This window comes from Sus scrofa, chromosome 7 (assembly GCF_054392235.1).
Source record: "Sus scrofa isolate SSC_HxYL_T2T_F1_AM1 chromosome 7, Sscrofa_HxYL_maternal_Yorkshire_Landrace_v2.0, whole genome shotgun sequence".
Lineage (NCBI taxonomy): Eukaryota > Metazoa > Chordata > Mammalia > Artiodactyla > Suidae > Sus > Sus scrofa.
Window position 1 is genome coordinate 81,485,342 of NC_139389.1, and position 21,986 is coordinate 81,507,327.

Consider the following 21,986-nt stretch of genomic DNA (forward strand, 5'->3'; position numbering starts at 1 on the left):
TTTGTTCCATAAGGGAGAGACAAACAATGGAGTAAACAAATTATGACAAACTTTAATTTCAGAAAGTGATAGAGTCATGAAGAAAGTAAAGAGACATGAAGTGGTAGATAGTGATTGAGAGCAAGCTATTTCATAGTGTTAAGGAGGACTTCTCTGATGAGGTCTCATTGAACCAGGGTCTTAATTATGAGAAAGAGGCTGCTCTGGGAAAAGCCAGAGGATAAGTGTTCTTAGTATAGACATCAGTAGGGAAAAAAAGGCCTAAGTGAGAACAGGCTTGGCACTTTCCAGATACTAAAAAAGACCCAGCTCCCTAGAGTGAAGAAACAGAGTAATATGAGATGAGGACTGAGAATTAAGCAGAGGCCAGATTGTGATGGATTTTGAAAGCCAGTGTAAAAGATTTAGATTTAACTCGAAACTGAGAATACATTACATTGTTTTAAAACAGATAAATTACATATGATTTCTATGTTTAAGGAATTACTTGAAACAAGAAGTGGATTATAGAGGTGCAAGAAGTGAAGCAGGCTATTGTATGGTCCTGTTTACAGACAGCAATGACTTGGACCAGGAGGTGTCAGTAGAAAGTTAATTAGTTCGTATTATATTTTTATGGCATTTACAGCCATGGAATTGAATTACTTTTGTGACAAAGAGAGTAACAACAAGAAAGCCAGAAGATAAAAATATTTCCTTAAGGAGGAAATGGTTAACTGAGGCTACTACTTGGAGAGGAAGGTAAAATGACGTAGTAGTATGGCACTTGCTGTTTTTCTTCATTGCTATAATTTACTGCTATCCCTATCATGCTTACCTGTTGACTGAAAAGTTTATCATTTGATTCACTGTCTACCTTTATACCTGTACCCCTGTTCAGCCTTTGTTGCCAAAACTTTGAAAGGAAAAGAAGAGGGCAAGTGAATGGCAAAATGGAGCAAGGAAAATATCTAAATAGTTTGTGGCCAAAGGAACCTAGGATTTGAGAGAGAAAAAAAAAATGCCTTAGTTGATAGGACTGCACAGGGCGTGAAGAGGTAGGAAACAGCATATTTTATCAAGAGCTGAGATTAAAAGGAACATTGATAAAGGGGGTTTGGGATTTGGAGCATATGTTGAAACGAGGTAACAGAAGTGACAATAAGAGGTCTATAAGGACAGAGGATAGGGATTGGGTCATATTCAGAGATGTAGAGAAGACTATGAGCATAATAATCTGATTATGGTAACTAAGAGATTTAGACATCTGCTGGCAACTTAGATATGTAGGAATATGAAGAATGGTAGTCTCCTTTAGGAAGATGAACAGTTAAAGTTATAGTCCAGCTTACTATTTTAAAGGTATGATACCATTGGCCTTTCTTTCCTATTCCTTAAAATGATGTTGTGGTCTTTGATGGGGGAGGAGCAGGAATACTGAGATACTGAGGTGTTATGGTAGCTGCTGGTCAAGAGTACAGTTGTTGATTCAAGTGAACTAAGAAGGATATTCAAGGACTTATTCACATGGGTAGGTTAATGAGTGAGGGCAGGATGCCAGTCATTGGACAGGAAACCAAAGACCCAGAGATTGCTTCTAAAGGAAAGGAGGCCACAGGATGACAGAGAGCCAGTCATCTGTTATCACATGGATCAGAGGCCAGTAGGTGACCAGGTTTCCAAGGATCTGTGTTCAAGTAGATTGTAACTCAGGAGGACTAGCCAGAGGGTCAGGATGTTTAAACCAATGAGAAGTTCTGCAGTACTCTGACAGTGCATGACGGTTACTTTCTGCTACAGGTAACATCCAGTGTGGGATTCTTCCAGCTGACAGGCATTATCCACAATATTTTAATAATTCAAAATAATGGAGACAAAGATAAGAGGGAGGGTTATATGAAACAAGAACTAGAGCTACAGAAAATTATTATAGACACACAGTCTTGCCATTTTCTGAGACATATTTTTAAAACTAAGAGTACAATAGTCAAGTCAATTAAATTTAGTTCATAGTGTCTCAGAAACTCATCTGAACAGTAGCTACCAGTTGTGAGCTGCACTTGAAATGGTGTTAGATTATTATCTATTTTCATATATCACTTTTAGCTCTTATAACTCTTAAATACTCTGATATTCTTTAGTTTATAACTCTCTAATATTTGATATTGAAAAAATGAAGTGATAAGTTACTCCATTGTCTCTTCACATCAGAGAATATAAAAACTTCTGACAAGTGAACAGAAGAACTTTGGGGAACTTCTGAGTCTCACAAGCTTCAGGCTCAAAGTCATATTTCTCTGAATATATTGTGACATGCTAAAGCTATTTGAATAAGATATTTTGCTACTTATTCTCTGCATCATGGTCATAGAAAGCTATAATACACAAGGAGAGTATAGATTAGCAAAATGTATTTATGGTAGGTATGTATTTTATTTCCTGATAAAGTGTTGCCATTTTTTTCCAGAGTGATAAAGGGCATTTATGGAATTCATATCTAACATCACACTCAGTAATGAAACTGAAAGCTTTCCCCCTAATAAGATCAAGAACAAAACAAACATACCTGCTTTCACTACTACTATTTAACATTGTACTTGTAGTTCTTGCCAGAATAGTTGAGCAGGAAAATTTTAAAAGGTATCCAGATTGGAACGGAAGAAGTAAAATTATTTCTCTTTATAGATGACGTGATCTCATTTGTAGAAAACCCTAAAGAATATATAAGGAAACCACTTGGACTAATAAACAAATTCAGGAATGTTGTAGGATACAGGATCAACACAAAAATCTGTGAATTTATATACACCAGCAATGAACAATCCACAAAAGTAATTAAGAAAGCAATTTCATTTGCAGTAGCATCTTAAAAAAAACAAAACAAAACAAAACAAAAAAACACCTGCAGATGATTGGATTAGGAAGATGTGGTGTGTATATACACAATGGAATTCTACTGAGCCATAAAAAAAGAGCAAAGTAATGCCATTTGCAGCAACATGAATGGAACTAGAGACTCTCACACTGAGTGAAGTAAGTGAGAAAGAGAAAGACAAATACCATGTGATATCATTTATATCTGGAATCTAATATATGGCACAAATGAACCTTTCCACAGAAAAGAAAATCATGGACTTGGAGAATAGACTTGTGGTTGCCAAAGGTGGGGGGGTGGTGGATGAGATGGATTTGGAGCTTGGGGTTAATACAGACCCTTGCCTTTGGAATGGATTAACAATGAGGTCTTGCTGTGTAGCACCAGGAACTATGTCTAGTCACTTATGATGGAGCATGATAATGTGAGAAAAAAGAATGTATACATGTATGTGTAACTGGGTCACCATGCTGTACAGTAGAAAATTGACAGATTGCTGTAAACCAGCTATAATAGAAAAAAATAAAAATCATTATATATATTAAAAAAAAATACCTAGAAGTAATTTAATGCAGGAGATGAAAGACCAAAGAAGACCTAAATGGAAAAGCATCCCATGTTTGTAGGTAAAAAGGCAGTATTTTTAAGATCACGGTACCACCAAAAGCAATCTACAGATGCATTTAAATACCTATTTAAATTCCAGCAACATTTTTTTTAGAAATGGAAAACCCAGTCCTCAAATTCATATGGAAATGCAAGGGGCCCTAAATAGCCAAAGCAGTCTTTACAAAGAGCAAAGTTAGACTCACACTAACTGATTTCAAAAATTACTACAAAGCTTCATTAATCAAACAGTGTAGTAACATAAAAATATTCATATAAACTAATGGAGCATAATTTAGAGAGCAGAAATAAGCCCATATATCTGAAGGTTTTTGAAGTTGTATATATAAGGTTTTAATATCTAGAATATGTACAGAACTTCCATAAAACTCAACAGCAAAAAACAAACAACCAAAAGAAAAATATGGACAAAGGGTATGAATAGATACTGTTCCACAGAAAATATACAAATGACCAGTAAGCAGTGAAAATATACCCAACATCATTAGTCATTAGAGAAATACAAGTCAAAACTACAATGAAGTATTGCCTCACATTTGTTAGGATGCCTATTATTAAAAATAATAATAGCAAGTGTTATTGAGAAAGAAAAATTGGAGCTCTTCTATACTGGTGGTGGGAATGTAAGGTGGTGTAGCTGCTCTGGAAAACAGTGTAGTTACTCCTCAAAAAGCTACATATAGAATTACTGTATTACCCAGAAGTTATACTCCTAAATATATACCCCAAAGAACTGAAAGCAGACACCTAAGCAGATCTTTGTACACGAATGTTGATTGCAGCATTATTCACAATAGTGGAAAGGTGGAAACAACCCAAGTGTCCATAAATAGATAAATGGGTAAACAAAATGTTTACTATATACTCAGTGGAAAATTATTCAGCCATAGAAAGGAGTTAAGTGCTGATATATACTTCAGCATGAAGGAAGAAAATATTATGCTTAGTGAAATAATCCTGATATAAAAGGACAAATACTGTATGATTCAAATTATGTAAAATATCTACAATAGGCAAATTCAAAGAAACAAAGATTAGAGGTTACTAGGGCATGTAGGGAAGACATGGGATTTAGTTCTTAAGGATTACAAGATTCTCTAGGGTGATAAAATAATTTTGGGGAATCAATAGGATAATATTTACACAACCTTGTGCATGTAATTATTGCCACTGAATTGTATGATAAACAAATGGGACCGAATTAAACTTAAAAGTTTTTACACAGCAAAGGAAACCATAAGCAAAATGAAAAAACCCACAGAATGGGCAGAAATATTTGCAAATGAAGAAGTTGACAAGGGATTAATCTCCAGTATATACAAACACTTCCTTTAGCTCAATATTAAAAAAAAAAAAACCCTGATCAGAGGTTGGGCAGAATACCTAAATAGACATTTCTCCAAAGAAAACATACAGATGTCCAAAAAACATGTGAAAATATACTTAACATCGCTATTTGAGAAATGCAAATCAAACTATAATAAGGTACCACCTTATACCAGTCAAAATGGCCATCATCAAAAGGTGTACAAACAGTAAATGCTGGAAAGTGTGCAGAGAAAAGTGGTGGGAATGTAAATTGGTACAAACAATATAGATGTTCCTCAAAAAATTAATAATAGGACTAAATTGATCCAGCAATTCCATTCCTCGGCATCTATCCAGAGAAAGCCATAATTTGAGAAGATACATGCACCCCGGTATTCATTGCTGCACTGTTTACAACAGCCAAGATGTGGAAGTAACCTAAATGTCTGTCAGTGAGGAATGGATAAAGAAAATGTGGTACAATGAAATATTGCTCAGCCATACTACAGAAGGAAATAATACCATTTTGCAGCAACATAGATGGACCTGAAGATTATCATGCTAAATGAAATTAGTGAAAGACAAACATCATATATGATATCATTTTTTGTAGGATCTAAAAAAAAGGATACAAATGAATATATTTGCAGAATGGAAACAGACTCACAGACTTTGAAAACAAACTTTTGGTTACGAAAGAGACAGGTTTGGGGAGCAGGTGGACTAGGACTTTGGGATCAGCATATGCACACTGGTATATGGAATGACCGGCCAACAGGGACCTGCTGTATAACACAGAGAACTCTGTCCAGTATTCTCTGATAATCTATGTGGGAAAAAAATCTGAAAAAGAATAGAGATGTGTATATGTATAACTCAAACACTTTGTTGTGTAGCAGAAATTATCATGACATCGTAAATCAACTGTACTTCTGCCGGGGCCAGCTCAGCAGGATGGGGCTGAAGAACGGGTTGTGTGGAACTTAAGGAAAAAAAGTTAACATAAAACAAGACACAGAGACATTTATCTTAAGTAAAGGTGGGAACTGGGGGACTCAAGGTCTCAGGGACCAAGAGCCCTGCCTCAAGAAACCACACTGCTTTTATTGTGCTCTTTAGATGAGATCAAGTGAGGAGTGGCTATGGGTGGATGATACAGGGTTTGTTTACTGTTATATAAGTTCTTTTACTATTTAAAAAGCCATTTAGGTGGTAAAAGGTTAAGCTCTTACTCTGACCTCTAGGCACATAACAGTTCTTAAGCTTAAGTCACTTATTCCTAAAGGTCACTTATTCCTAAAGTCACTTATTCCTAAAGGTCTTTGTTCTTAAGCTTAAGTCATTTACCACCACTGTGACTGTTTTTCCAAGCAGGAAGATGGGATAAAGTAAGACAAGAAGATGGGATAAAGTAAAGAAGGACAAGATGGAGTTTTCAAAGAAACATGTCTTGGACATACTTCAATAAAACTTTTAAAAATGGAAAAAGAACCACCCTGCCTGTTAAAAAAATTAATAAATTAACTAAGTTAAAAATGATTTAAATGCCAAATTTTATGTATAACTTACTATAATTTATAATATTTTGTCATTTTATATTACCTCAACATGTATAAAACTGTGCCACAATCAATACCTTTTAAATATGTTTAATTAAACAATTTTTAAAATGATTATGTATACTCTTCAAATTTTTATTACTTCCCTAAACTAAAAATTTACCTTCCCTCAGCAAGCTTATGGGTCACAATTCTTTGTGTTTCTTCTCTGTTTCTTTGATATAGTGCATGTGATCAACAGTATGACAGTTGTTATGATTCATTGACTTGAATAATTCATTCTCTCTTAAAATCTATGCAGATATGGGCTTTGCTTTCATATCGGACTTATGAACTCATGATAAAAATGGAGATATTTTCTAAATAACTCTGCTTTTTAAAGAAAATATGAAGTCAAGTCACCACTTAAACTTAGCTAATGCATTAATCTGTATTGGGTCTAAAGTTGATAACTTAGGTCCTTTGATAGGAATGAGGCTATCACCAGAGATGTTCATCCTCTGTTATCAGCTTATTGCAACAGTGAACTTGAGATTTGTTACCATGCTGGATGTCAGTGGTGTGTTTTGCTCCTTATTTTCGAATGGGTTTGATTAGCTCTGCATGCCACCAGTGGTCACACTTTGAGTTTCTGAGCTTGATTTTATATCACATTTGTTGCAAGTTGTGTTTCCAGCTTCCAAGTGTGGTCCACAAAATTTTGCAATTGAATTCCTACTAGTCCATAGGAATAGCTAGAAAAATTCCAAGCACCATTTTTCTCATAGCAGAAGTTTAAGAGTAAAAGTTAGTGTCAAAAATGTTGACACTGATTGGGAGTGGAGGCAAAGTCAAGAAGTCTATTTTACATTTTAAATAAAATTTAGTCATGGTAATTTTATATTCCTATAATCAATCCATTATGGAAGTTAAAATGTAACAATATTGGAAGTTCCCATTGTTGCTCAGAGGATGCAAGTTTGAGCCTTGGCCCTGCTTAGTGGGTTAAGGATCTGTCTGGCATTGCCTTGAGCTGTGGTATAGGTTCCAAACATGGCTCGGATCCCATGTTGCTGTGCCTGTGGTATTGGCTGGTATTAGACCCCTGGCTAGGGAATTTCCATATACCGTGCGTGTGGCCCTAAAAAGCAAAAAAATAAACTGAAGGTAATAATACCAAACTAGAATTGCTATAATTCTAAATGTAAAATAAACCTGTGCTAAAGGTAAATGAACAACTAGTCATCATCATAACTATTGGTAGGATATTTTGTGTGAACTTAGAAGTTAAAAACTAGAAATGAATCACAATTGTTTAGAATTTTCAGATATATCCGCTTTCAAACCTTACTACTCTTCAGAATTTAGAGTCTCCTAAACTCCTGTTGTTACTTTGTGGGGATAGCTATTTAAATGTGTATGAGTGTGCCATTTTGCATGCATAGGACAAAAATTGAGTGAGTGAGAAGCTGGATATCTGCTCTGAGATTCATTCTCTCATCTTAAGTTCTTTGAAGAATATGAATATTGAAAAGTATACTTTCATCCTTTGGCTTGAGTATGTTTTAATGTTAAAGAATGCTCTATAAACAGAGGTTCAAACTTCACTATATTGGATTGGGAATATAATGGCCCCTGCAAATTTTTATAGTTTGGAAGTAAAGACATGGTTCTTTTTCACCTGAAAAAGAAAAGCAGTTACTACTTTGTATCATGAGATGTCAATTCCTATGATTTCCTTTAAAAAAAAAAAAAAAAAAACCCAAAAAAACCTTTTCTTGAAATAGTATATTTTTCCCTTAATAATTGTAGGGTAGGAGGAAGCTTCATCAAATGTGCAAAACTGTACAGTGGTATAAAAGCTGAAATTACAAATTGAACTTACTCTTTATGGCAGTTTTCCTAAGTGCCTTTGTTGATCTGAAAATTTGTTCTAAAAAATTTGCTAAGAGCCCACATAATTATTAACCATCTCCTATGGTGGTCCATTCTCTGCAAGAAGGATCAATCTTTTCTTTCATTTTATGCCATATTAGAAATAAATCTGTGAAGTGATATTAATAGTATGACTCAATGCATTTAAAAAAATTATCAAGCTTGGGTGAAAATTATTTTTCCATCATCAAGCTGAAATATATGTGACTTTCTCAAAAGGATGTAATTTGTTAGCTGGCCTAACATTACATTTTCAGAAGGTTTGTGTTGTAATGGAAAGAATATAGTATTTGACAAAACCTTACTTCTCTCTGCATTTGTTAGTTATGTGTCCTTGGCCCAATTGCTTATACTTTTTTGCCTGTAAGATGAAGAAAATATTGTCTGCCCTGACTATTGTTAGCATTAAATGAGCTATAAATAACATATTGTATAATACATAATAACATTAATAAAACATTAAAGATATGTATTTTAACTTAGGTAATATATATATACTCTTATTCTCCTCTTTTTAAAAAATTTACATCTCATTCTGACCTGAAATTTGTAATACATGTTGTTATTAATGATCGATACTCTATATTTTAAATAGTTAAAGGAAAGCTAATTAGCTAATGTTTATGCTTTTTTAAACCACCAAGACATTCATGTAATTAGATAACCATGATCATAGACTGAGAATATTGAAAGAATGACTGTCAGTTGCTTTATTCATTAAAAAAGTGATATGCTCTGTTTTAGTTTTTAAAAATGAAAGTGGGACTTCCCATTGTGGCTCAGCAGAAATGAATCCGACTAGGAACCATGAGGTTGTGGGTTCGATCCCTGGCCTCGCTTGGTGGGTTAAAGGATCCAGCGTTGCTGTGAGCTGTGTTGTAGGTCGCAGACATGTCTCAGATCTGATGTGGCTGTGGTTGTGGCGTAGGCCAGCAGCTGTAGCTCGGATTGGATCTCTAGCCTGGGAACCTCCATATGCTGCGGGTGTGGCCTTAAAAAAATAAAATAAAAATAAAAATGCTTCCATGCAATTTTAAACCTTAAGAAAGCATTTAAAGGAATATTTTACCTGTTGATACTGACCTCACATCCAGAAATAAAGGGATAAAAAGCCAGATTAGATTTCACAGACATCAAACATCACCTATAGTTTTCACTAGGAATCTGTTCTGAATGTAAGTTATGTAGCCAGTTTATATAGTTTCAGCAATCTGCTTAGCTGGTTATCCAGCCATTGAAGACTAGAAGCAGCAAAGTAGAAGAGAGGAGCCTGCTTGAATCAGATATACTAAGAAAATAAGTAGCAGTAAGGGAAGAATATGAAAACTAAAAGAACAAATACCAGAGAGCACTATTTGTGTAAGGATAAATAGACACATGTACCCAAAGAAATCCTGAGTTTGCCACTTTATTACTGTCCAGAACTATATACTTTTGCCCATGTATTATGGAAATGTTAAATATATTTGAAAAAATATAACAAATTGAGAGATATTTCTTAAAATGATAGAAACTAGATGTTATGTTGAAAGAAATCCTGTCCATTTAGAATATTAATGATTAGTGATTTCTCACTGCCATAAGTAACTGTTAGCTTATACTATAAAAATTATATATCATATTTTACTTTAAACCTTGGTTTTTGCCTATTGCAACATTAATTGGCACTTCCATTTTCTAAGTTCTTTTTGAGGCTGAAAATGTTGCTTATAAGTGGTCCTAGAATTATTAATTTTCTACTAGATTTTTCATATTAATTTTTCATTTTTAGATATTTTGCTGGTACTCAACCATATTTCTTTTTTTTAATTGTTATTTACCCCAACACAATTTTTTTTCCACTGTACAGCATGGGGACCCAGTTACGCATACATGTATACATAAATTTTTCTCCCATTGTCATGCTTCACTGTAAGTATCTAGACAGAGCTCTCAGTGCTATGCAGCAGGATCTCATTGTTAATCCATTCCAAAAGCAATAGTTTACATCCCAAGCTCCCAACCCATCCCACTTCCTCCCCTCTCCCCAGGCAACCACAAGTCTATTCTCCAAGTCCATGATTTTCTTTTCTGTGGAAACATTCATTTGTTCTGTATTGTAGATACCAGGTATAAGTGATATCATATGGTATTTGTCTTTCTCTTTATGATTTACTTCACTCAGTATGAGAGTCTCTAGTTCCATCCATGTTGCTGCAAATGGCATGCTACAGTTGAGTAGTATTCCATTGTGTATATATACCACATCTTCCTAATCTAGTCATCTGTCGATGGACATTTGGGTTGTTTCCATGTCTTGGCTATTGTGAATAGTGCTGCAATGAACATGTGGGTGCATGTGTCTTTTTCAAGGAAAGTTTTGTCCGGATATATACCCAAGAGTGGGATTGCTGGGTCATATGGTAGTTCTATGTATAGATTTCTAAGGTACCTCCATACCGTTCTCCATAGTGGCTGTACCAGCTTACATTCCCACCAACAGTGCAGGAGGGTTCCCTTTTCTCCACACACTGCCCAGCCTTTGTTATTTGTGGACTTATTAATGATGGCATTCTGACTGGTGTGAGGTGGTATCTCATGGTAGTTTTGATTTGCATTTCTCTGATAATCAGTGATATTGAGCATTTTTTCATGTGCTTATTGGCCATCTGTACATCTTCCTTGGAGAACAGTCTATTCAGGTCTTTTGCCCATTTTTTGGTTGAGTGATTGGCTTTTTTGCTGCTGAGTTGTGTAAGTTGCTTGTATATTTTAGAGATTAAGCCCTTGTCAGTTGCATCATTAGACACTATTTTCTCCTGTTCTGTAAGTTGTCTTTTTGTTTTCTTTTTGGTTTCCATTGCTGTGCAAAAGCTTGTCAGTTTAATTAGGTCCTATTGGTTTATTTTTGCTTTGATTTCTGTTCCTTTGGGAGACTGGCCTGAGAAAACGTTTGTAAGGTTGATGTCAGAGAATGTTTTGCCTATGTTCTCTTCCAGGAGTCTGATGGTGCCTTGTCTTATATTTAAGTCTTTCAGCCATTTTGAGTTTATTTTTGTGCATGGTGTGAGGGTGTGTTCTAGTTTCATTGATTTGCCTGAAGCTGTCCAGGTTTCCCAGCAATGCTTGCTGAATAGACTGTCTTTTTCCCATTTTATGTTCTTGCCTCTTTTGTCAAAGATTAATTGACCATAAGTGTCAGGGTTTATTTCTGGGTTCTCTCTTCTGTTCCATTGGTCTGTCTGTCTGTTTTGATACCAGTACCACACTGTCTTGATGACTGTGGCTTTGTAATATTGCTTGAAGTCCGGGAGAGTTATGTCAACCAAATTTCTGACACTGCTAATTCCTAAAGAATTATATATTTGCATTCTTATCATAAGATACTGAGTTATGTTTTTAGTAGTAGTGTAAACTGATGAATTTTCTTACATGCAAACAAATTGTTTGCTAATTTTCATTATACTTGACAGTTGGAACTCGGGGGATCAGATCATTAGTATATGCCCATTATTCCAAACTTGACTCATTGTGGTTGAAATAGGTGTCAGGTATCTAAAAAATTTCAAGCTGTATTTTACACTACAGTAGAAAGTATTCCTTTTTTCCCTTCTTTTATTCTCTTAGGTTACATTTTTTGAGTTTTAAATTCTTTTCTATCCTAGGAATAAAAGAAAAACATTGAGCTATTTATTATTTTTCCTATTTCTCAGAGCTTGCTTATTTATTTATTTTGGCTTTTTTGGCCACACCCTCAGCATGTGGCAGTTCCCAGGCCAGGAATCAAACCTGTGCCACAGCAGCATCCAAAGCCTCTGCAGTGACAATTCTAGATCTTTAACTGCTGCACCACAAAAGAACTCCCCTCAAAGCTCCTTTTAAGGGAGTTCCTGTCATGGCGCAGCAGAGATGAATCCAACTAGGAACCATGAGGTTGCTGGTTCGATCCCTGGCCTCGTTCAGTGGGTTAAGGATCTGGCGTTGCTGTGAGCCGTGGTGTAGGTCGCAGATGTGGCTCAGATCCCACCTTGCTGTGGGTGTGGTGAAGGCCAGCGGCAACAGATCCAATTAGACCTCTAGCCTGGGAACTTCCATATGCCGCAGGTGCAGCCCTAAAAAGACCAAAAAAAAAAAAGCTTCTTTTAAAACCAAGTATTCTTTTTATTGACATTATAATTTGTGACTTATTCTAGTTTTTAAAATAATGTCCCAAAATAGATCTCATTTTTACATACATTGACTCATATTAAGATCCTAAAGAAGTTTAACTGGTTTTATAGACCTTCTATAGGCAAAAAGGTCTTAAAATCAATCATGTTTTCAGTATTTAGACAAGAAAATTAGACTCAAGAGTTATTTATTTATTTAAATAATGCTTCTTGAGCATCTGCAGTATGCCAGGCGCTCTTCTAGACACTGAGGATACAGTAGTGAACATGCCAGACAAGGTCTCTTTTATACTTTATTTTTTCTTTGTTTATCCTGGTATTGTACTGAAATTTTCTCCGTAGTAAGTAATTTTGTTTCATATTCTTTCTATAATATTCTGTTTATTTTCTCTATAGTATCTGCATGAACTAGAATAAGAACTCCATGCAAGTGGGTTTGTCTGGTCTTTGATATATCAAGAATAACACAACATTTAGTGGGGAATCAGTAGATTTTTGTCAATGAATGCATTGAATTAAATAAGGCCATATGGTATCCCAAAAGCCAAGTGAAGTGACTTTAGAACAGAATAGATAACTATGTCAAATGCTGCTGAAGGGTCAGACAATGTAGAAACATGAAAATTGGGTTTACCAAGGTATGGCTGTGAGGAGTGGTTTCAGTGGAGTGGTGAGACAAAGGCTGTATTGGAATAGAGTCAAGAAAAAAGGAATAGGTGGTAAGGAAGTAGAAAATATATCATCCAAGGAGATTTGGGGGATGAGGAAACTGAGCCGTAACTAGAGGAGGGGGTATGTGGTCAGGGAGGGCTTTGAAATATTTTTCATTTATTATAAAAATTTCAAGAGTTACAGTTGTAGCTCAGCAGGTTAAGGACCTGATGTTGTCTCTCTGAGGATGTTGGTTTGATCCCTGGACCCCCTCAGTGGGTTAAGGACCTGGTGTTGCCACAGGCTGTGGTGTAGGATGCAGATAAGGCTTGGATCCAGTGTTGCCTTGGCTGTCCTGTAGGCTGCACTTGGCGGCCCTGATTCAGCCTCTGGCCCAGGAACTTTTATATGACAAAGGTGCAGCTGTAAGAAGAAAAAAAATGTTCATACATACATAGCAGAATGAACCTCCTTATAACCTTAATATTTATCCATATTAAAATTTTGGCATACCTAATTCATATGCTCACTTTTTTTGTGGTTGTTGCAAAATTATTTTGAAGCAAGTCCTAGGCATTTTAGCTGTATATACTTCAGCATGCATCTGAGAGAGAGAGAGAAAGAGAAGAGGCATTTTCTTACACAATCTGAGAAAAAAGTCATTTTTTTTTACACAATCTGATGCCATAACCTTATCTATTAAAATTAACAGTAATTCTTTGATATATCTAGTACCCAGTTCTTAAGAGATTGCCACAGTTATGTTTAAAATAGAAGTTGTTCAAATTTGGATCCAGTCAAATTCTAATTCACATTTGATCATTGTATCTCTTCAGGCTCTTTAAGTGTAAAGAAGAATCTTTCCTATATTGATGAATCTAGATTAATTGCCCTGTAGATTATCTTACATCCCTGACTTCTGTCTTTGCTTTCTTGTGGTGTCACTTAATTTCTCTGTTTTCAGTATTATTTGTAAAATGAAATGTTATGCTAATGTTTAATTGGATTTAGGTTCAGCGCTTTTGGGATACTTTCTAGTTGGTGCCCTCTGCTACCTCATATTGCATCACGTCGAGACATATGTTTGATTTTCACACTCTTACTTATGCTAATGTTGATCAGTGATGTCAGTTGCTGACTGCCTGATGTTACCACCGAAATTTTACCATTAATCTTCTGTCTTTGGTTTTATGATCTTTGCCTAAATCAGTTACTTAATTTGCTTTTCCAAAGGATAATTTTCTATTTCTGTCATAAAGGAAAAATCTGTAACAATTGAAGAAATTATAGCATGTTTTTCTGTTGATTTAAATGATCTAATAGAAAAGGAAAAATTATGATCCCTGGACAAACTGGATTTGGAAGTTTAAAAGGGGATGGGATCCACTGCACAGGTGAAAGAATGCCTTAAGTAGGAGCAGGAACAGTTTAAGTGACTTGTCCAAGGTTACAGTAGCACAGAATGAGTATATTTTATTAAAGTTATATCAGAATTTTGCTGTGGAATCTGATAATTGTACCTAATTCTAGAAAAATGCTTATTCAGTTTATGATATTGCATGTGAAATAGACATTTCAAATTTCACTGCCTATGTTTGACCCAACTTGTTAGAGTTTTTCTAATTTCTCCCTTAAAAGTACAAATTTAAATTAATGGTGTCTTAAACAGCTGTATCTTTACATTATAAAAAATACAAGCATGTACTTTTATGTAATTTTCCAGCTTTTTTGCTAGTCTCTTGCAAAGAGAAGTAAATGCTACTGTTAAACAAATAAAATGATAAATAACTGGTAGTTTAGTTTAGACACTAATGGATCCTAAAAGCATGTAAAATGACAAAAACTGCAACTTTTATGATTTATAGGCTCATTTTTGTAACACAGTTTGGTCATATACCTGACAGTCTTCCTTCTTTGTGACTTTCTCCTAAAAATTATAGTTTTGTGTTACCTGAGGGAAAAGGCCATTATAGTTCAATGGAAGAATATGACAGCATCTCTTCTGAGGATTGCAGCAATTCCCATAAGTTGAATTACAGTTTCCCTTTTTCTTACCATTTTTTGTATATTAGTTCTAATGGTAGTGATATTATTTAATCTCCTAGGAATATTTACTACAGCTTTGGACCTCTAAACCATCTCCAAATTGTCTCATATGTGCTATGTGAAATTTAGTTTTAGACAATCCTATTTCTTTATGGCTCAGTGATTTCCATTTACTGCCTGTTAGTCTATACAGTCTGAAGAGTATTGAGGTTACTGTGTTGTCTGACCCATATGTATCTATTAAATTGGCATTTTAAAAGCAATATGTATAGTTCCTTTACTTAGTGCCATATTTTATTTTTAAAAAAATTCTGTTGAGGTTTGACTGATTTCCTTTCCTATCTTGATGTCCCCAAAAGAGCACACTGTTGTTGTCTCCAAAAGCAGGAATCTGCTTTGTTTTGCCTTCTGATTTAGATGAGAACACTTTACATGAGCTACATTGATCAGTTCTCATTCTTTCTAGTCATTTATTGGACAATTAATACAACCTTGTAAAGACTCCCTAGGGATGTCCCTATAAACTAGATCATTTTACCCAAGAATAGAAGCAGAGATACATCAGAATAGACAAGGATGAGAAAAGCTGATTAGGAGAAACAGAAAATATTCAGCTTTCAAACTCATGCCATGATTTTCAGACTCTCTCCACCCATATTTCAAAAGACATCCTCGCTGTCTATTGAAATATTTTGTACAAATTAGGAAATGCAGCTTTTCATAAACCTGCATCTTCATTGTTTAAAACAGGAATATTTAATTTAGGTATATTCATATATATTATTTAATTTCTGCTCCAAATTCTTGTGATCGTAAGTCTCTTTTCTAATGGTAAGAATGGTAATCTTTTACTATTCTTTTAAAAATTTAAGACTACTAGAAAAATGATTTATATGGCAGTTAATTCTTAAAGCAGTATAAATGCCCTGGAATTTTTTTTTTTTTTTTGTCTTTTTGCCATTTCTTGGGCCGCTCCTACGGCATATGGGAGGTTCCCAGGCTAGGGGTCTAATCGGAGCTGTAGCCTCCAGCCTACGCCAGAGCTACAGCAACGCGGGATCCGAGCCGCGTCTGTGACCTACACCACAGCTCACGGCAACGCCGGATCCTCAACCCACTGAGCAAGGGCAGGGATCGAACCCGCAACCTCATGGTTCCTACTTGGATTCGTTAACCACTGCGCCACGACGGGAACTCCCTGCAATTTTTTTAATGTGTGTAGTTTTACACTTTTCTCCTTCAAAATGCACTTTAAGAATATTTTGTAGAATGGCTTAGAATTTTGAAACTGTAGCACAAAAAGGAAATGTTTTAAATACTTGAAAGTTTTCATATTGGTTAAAAATATTTTGTAAAGTGAAAACCTTTCTTTTGACTTGTTAATAAGTGTTTAGTTAAGGAATACTTACTTCTGAAAAGTTTATAGGTTTATTGTGTTGGACTGCTGAGTAGAAGATTACAGTTTAATATCAGGCTGCTGCAGTGAGGCTCAAAATAGTCTGAAAAACCAATCATTTATTTTTATTGCCTTCAGATATACCTATGAAGTATAAAATGGGTTTTCATTTCATTTTCATAAAGTTTCATTTTAGTCATGTCTCACATCATATGTCTACATTTTGTTCATTAGATTTGAAGTAAATACTATTAATATCTTTATCAATTATTCATGAATTTCAAATTAAAATAGTTTAATTTTTTAATTATGATACTCTATCTTATTAAAATTGCATAATCAATAAAGGCAGCGTTGATTCATTTATCCAATAAATATTTATCATTACCTATTATGTGCCAAGGACTGCTCTAAGCTTTGGGGAAACTACACCACAAAACAGAATAGACTAATTCAGTGTCCTCTTAGAGCTTGCCTTCTAAGAGAAAAATTAAAAAATAAACAAATATAAAATGTCAGATGGCATTGTTGCTGTGATTAAAAGAAGAACTGGTTAAGTGAATGAAGGGTGCTAAAAATTCAGAAATTTACCTACTAGGTAAACTTTCTAAGATCCCTTTTCACCAATGTAAAAATGCTCTTTTTACTATAGACCATCCATGTGTGCCTTCTATGTGGATACTTCCATTATGTTTCGTATTATAATATCCTCTAATTGTCTGCCTTAATGCCTATTTTTCACTCCTAAGAGTATGCTCTTTAAAAGCTGGATGCATAAATCTTTATCTGTGTATTGCCAGTTTCTAACCCTAAGTTCTTTTATAAGTGCTCAGTAAGTATTGGTTATGTCAGTAAATGAATGATACATTCAAAACTTCTAAAGATTTCTGGCTCTGCTGGCCCTTTTTGAGAGTCTACATTTTACATTATTTTATTGGCATTAGTATATCATCCTTTTTATAGCTTTTTGAAAAAAATATAAAGTAAAAAGGGAAGTTTTCTGAAAATTAATCTTTTATTCACAGGTACTACTGAACGAGTGTGCTTGATCCAGGGAACAGTTGAAGCACTGAATGCAGTTCATGGATTCATTGCAGAAAAAATTCGGGAAATGCCCCAAAATGTGGCCAAGACAGAACCAGTCAGCATTCTACAACCCCAGACCACCGTTAACCCAGATCGCATCAAACAAGTGAGTGTTTAGTTGGGAAATCAAAGACAAAAATCCGCAGTGTAGTATGAATTCCATATTAAAGAAGCTGTATTTTTTAGCATATGAAATTTTTTTCCATAAGAATATTTAAAACATAAGAGTGTTGTCATATATTTATTTAAAGACTATCAGAGTCTCTTTAATTGATCAGTTGATTTATTGATTGATTGAATTTCTCATTTATTAGTGTTATACTGAGGAGCAATTATGTGACTCATTTCTTTTGTGGTGCCCTTTAAAAAAATTAGAAACAAATTTGATCATTTTGTAGGAATTTAATCTATTTAAAATTATATCACTTTTAAAATAAAGTGTAAAAATTAAAACAATATTCTCATTCTCAAAATTCCTAACAGCATATTTTTAGTAATATTTTTAGTCTTCAGTGTAGGTATTATGCATAACTCCTGTTTTGTTAATTTAATTGTCATGTTCAGCATTTTTTTAGTCAACAAATATGTATAAGTAAATTTTTGTATCTAGCAAACAGTCCTTTGTTACAAATCAGCTGTTATGTTCTGTATAAGTTGTGTAGTATTTATATATATGCCATAAAGGGCCACTGTTCATTTTTAATGTGTGGGCTTTTCTGTAAAAAAATTTTATTTGAGAAAAGACAATGTGAGTTTTTAAGGCTGAATAATGGCTGACATAATGTCAGAGAAAAATGACATTCTTTAATATTAAATATGGTGGATTCATCCCCTTAATCACTTTTAAATCATCAAATTTATTTGATGCTTTGTGTTTATGATTGTTTCTGCATTTGCCCTTTTATAACTAGCTTCTTATTTTGTGATATTATCAATAGACTGTTTCAAAAGAAATGTATTATTCATTAATTCTCAGAGTATTTAAGTTACAGAATATTTATGTTCATTGTAATAAATTTGAAAGTAGCTCAAAATCTTATTAATTTCATGTTTCTGAATTGAAAAAATATTTTACATCAGACATTGTTATGAAATATAATTCATTTATATACATATATAAATATAAGACTATTTGGTCAAATGCAGATGTAGAAATTAATAATTAGGTAATATATTATCAAATTATAGGCTAATATTCAATGTTCTTTTGATTATCATTTTAAAAAGTCCTTCCATGTTTAAATCATGAGTAGGTGACTATTATTCCATATAAAACCATTTCTTTTAAACTCTTTGTCAGTGTCAAAATGGTTCAGTTTATAACCTTTTATAACTTTTCAAGGAAGTACCTTTTAATTTATACACAGCAGAATGTAAATATTTTAAAGTTCTAAACATCAGTAGATATTTTTATTCTTCACAGACCTTTCAATTTTGAAGTTTTTATTTATGCTAAGTGAATATAGAAAATGATTTAAAAACTGATGCCTTGGAAGTAGTACAATGACTTTATATAAATTCAAAAAGTATGAGTTTAAAGACCTCTTAGTTAAAATCACCTGGGGCTAAGAATTTGCAGAATTGGTACTAAAGTGTAGGGTCTATTGATTTTTCTGCCTTAATCCAGCCTATTACTTCTCCTTTTTCTTTTGTAACTTGTAAGTTCAAACATTTAGGAATATCAGTGAATACCTTGATTTTTTTTTTTAAGGTAAAACATAAAATATTCTTAGAGTACTATACTAGATCATTGACAATACATTCAGGACAATGATATGAATGAATATTTATTATTTTTAGAATATATATACCTAGTTCCATCAAATAACAGTCTATGAGTCATTGTTAAAAATGTTAATTTGTCTATGGCAATATGAGATTTATAGGTTGTCATATATCCAGTGGCAGTACAGATTTATGAAAACTAGTATTTTAAAATATCTGATTCATTTCTATTTTTATTTGACTTGTTCAGATAATGTTTTCTAAATTCAAGATAATTGGTGAAAAAAAAGTGATTGAATTTTGTGTATTTGCCTTCATTTGTAAGCTTTGTAGATATTCATGAAATTAAAATTGTTATTAATATTTCATAATCATAATGTGAAATAGAGTATAATTTTAAAATTTTTATTGAAAGTACATTAAATATAATAGGGCAATATATTTAATACTTAAAGTTTCTTGTAAGTAAAATATTTGAAAAATTTACTTGAAAAAATCCAGAGGAGAGATGAGCATATTTCCAAGATACTGTAGTTCAGCAGAGTTATTTATGTTCTAAATTTGGGGTTCTCTAACTTTCTAGGGATCCTCTTCTACAGTATAATACTTTTTTTGGATCATTGTCTAAATAGTCAAGTATAAATTTAAATTACCATGATTTTATTTCTGAAAAATTATGTTGGTAATCCAGTAGAAAATAATTACATCTAAAATAAATCATTTAATACTAGAACAGATTAAAAATATATTTTATGTAATGTTTATATATGATTTATATTTTAGTACATAGAATCATAATAAAATTTCTTTAAAATGGTAGTCTTTCCCTTAGCTAATAACATTTACATTCCCTTTGGGCCTCAGTCTTAAAGGTAGTCTTTAAAATAATTTCTTTAAAGCATTTTTTTAGCTTTTTCTTCTAGTTACAGTTACACAGAGTAAAATAGAGTTTTAAAAATTACTGGAGCTGGAAAATGTAATTTCTTCATAGAAATGAATTAATGTTGGATATATAATAACAAACATTAAGGAAATTTTATTCTCTTAATGTTTGTTACTACATATTTACTGTTTATTGTTTTTATGGTTAATTTAAGATTTTGCTTACTAAAGAATAATTTCTGTGTAACTTGGACTTAAAATAGGAAGTCAGAGTTAGTTTTAAACAAATAAAAATTTATAACTTTTAGAGTTCCTTAGTGGCTTAGAAGGTTAAGGATCCAGCATTGTTACTGCAGTGGCTCTCGTTACTGCTGTGGTAGGGGTTTGATCCCTGGCCCAGGAAATTCTGCATGCTGTGACCAAAAAAAAAAAAAAAAAAAAAAAAAAGGATAATTTTATACCATATATTATGACTTTTATAAAATATTAATCTCTGAATTATGTAATCTAGATAACAATTGGTTATTGACTAAATTGCAAATTGCAGGAACCATAATATATTCCTCAACTGAAACATCATTGACTGAATTCTTAACCAAGTGTAATTTCTTAGGAAAGTAGTACATACTGGTCTCACAAGTCTTTCATATATAATGATGAAATCTAGCATGACAGCCTTACATCCAACTTTAGCTATTAGATGTTGTGAACTATTCTGTTCTTTATTCTCAAATGTGCTTTTTTGTTTGTTTTATTTAAATCAAATATTTATTTGCTAATATAGAGGGACTCCAATGTTTTATGTATTCACAATGACAATAATAATAATATTTATTGAATAATAAAAGTATATAACCTCTGTTCTATAGCCTAAATATTAGATTATCATAAGGTGCATAATACCACTGTGCTTGTTTCACAAGTCAGTGTACTGAGGAACAGATATGCAGCAAGAGCCAATAAACCAAAATTAAACATATTAATTGCAACGTAAGAACATTCTATGTCTTATTTTCAGGACACACAAATGGCAGAGACATTCAATGATCTTTATTGACTGAAACTTTGAACTCATTCCTGGAGCATGTCTTAGCCCAGATTTTTTGGTATACATATTTTCATTTCTACCTTTTATGTTCTGAATTTTGTATTTTTTACTTTTTTTTTCCTCATGGGATTTTTGAAATTCTTCCTCTTGTAAGTCCCTCAAATCCCCCTCAAAGTATTGTTGTTTATACCTTATGAGTCAATATAATGAACTCCAAAACATGATAGAAACAACATATCAATAGTATTAATAGCATTTGTCTATTACACAATTTCAACATCTCTTTCTTTTTTGACTCAAATGTATTTTTTCAAATGTATTTTTTTAAAAGAGCTACATTAAGAAGTGGTTAAAGACACTTAAATCATTTGATTCTATTTCTAAAATGGTGAGGAAAGAATAAAAATAAAAATTTTTTTTAAATAAAATTTAAAAAATTAAGATACGAAAAATTTCATTTAGCTCAAAGAATTTTACTTTCATTGTGAAAAATTGGCAAAATTAGCACATAATTTATTCATTATTCATTCAATCATAAATGTATTGAATGCCTTCATAGCAAATTGTGAAATATATTAAATTGTAGTCCTTGCTCTGTCAAACTAGTTTGTGAGAGATAATAAATGTTTAAAATAACTAATAAAAGTATAATACTGTATTTACTCACCAAAACTACAATATAAACAATGTGCTATAAAAGTTCAGAGGAGTGTGAAAGAAATGTAGGCTAGAGTAACATTTG

The 21,986-nt window shown here is 33.2% G+C and overlaps 1 protein-coding gene across 16 annotated transcripts in view; it reads left to right on the forward strand.

Moving 5' to 3' along the window:
- NOVA1 (NOVA alternative splicing regulator 1) overlaps nt 1-21,986 on the forward strand; it is a 153,308-nt gene that overhangs the window by 99,231 nt on the left and 32,091 nt on the right. For all 16 annotated transcript variants that reach the window (XM_021099192.2, XM_084969052.1, XM_084969053.1 and 13 more), the window contains one exon: nt 17,529-17,695. In XM_021099192.2, coding sequence (XP_020954851.1) covers nt 17,529-17,695 — 167 coding nt within the window. The remainder of the gene's footprint in view (nt 1-17,528; nt 17,696-21,986) is intronic.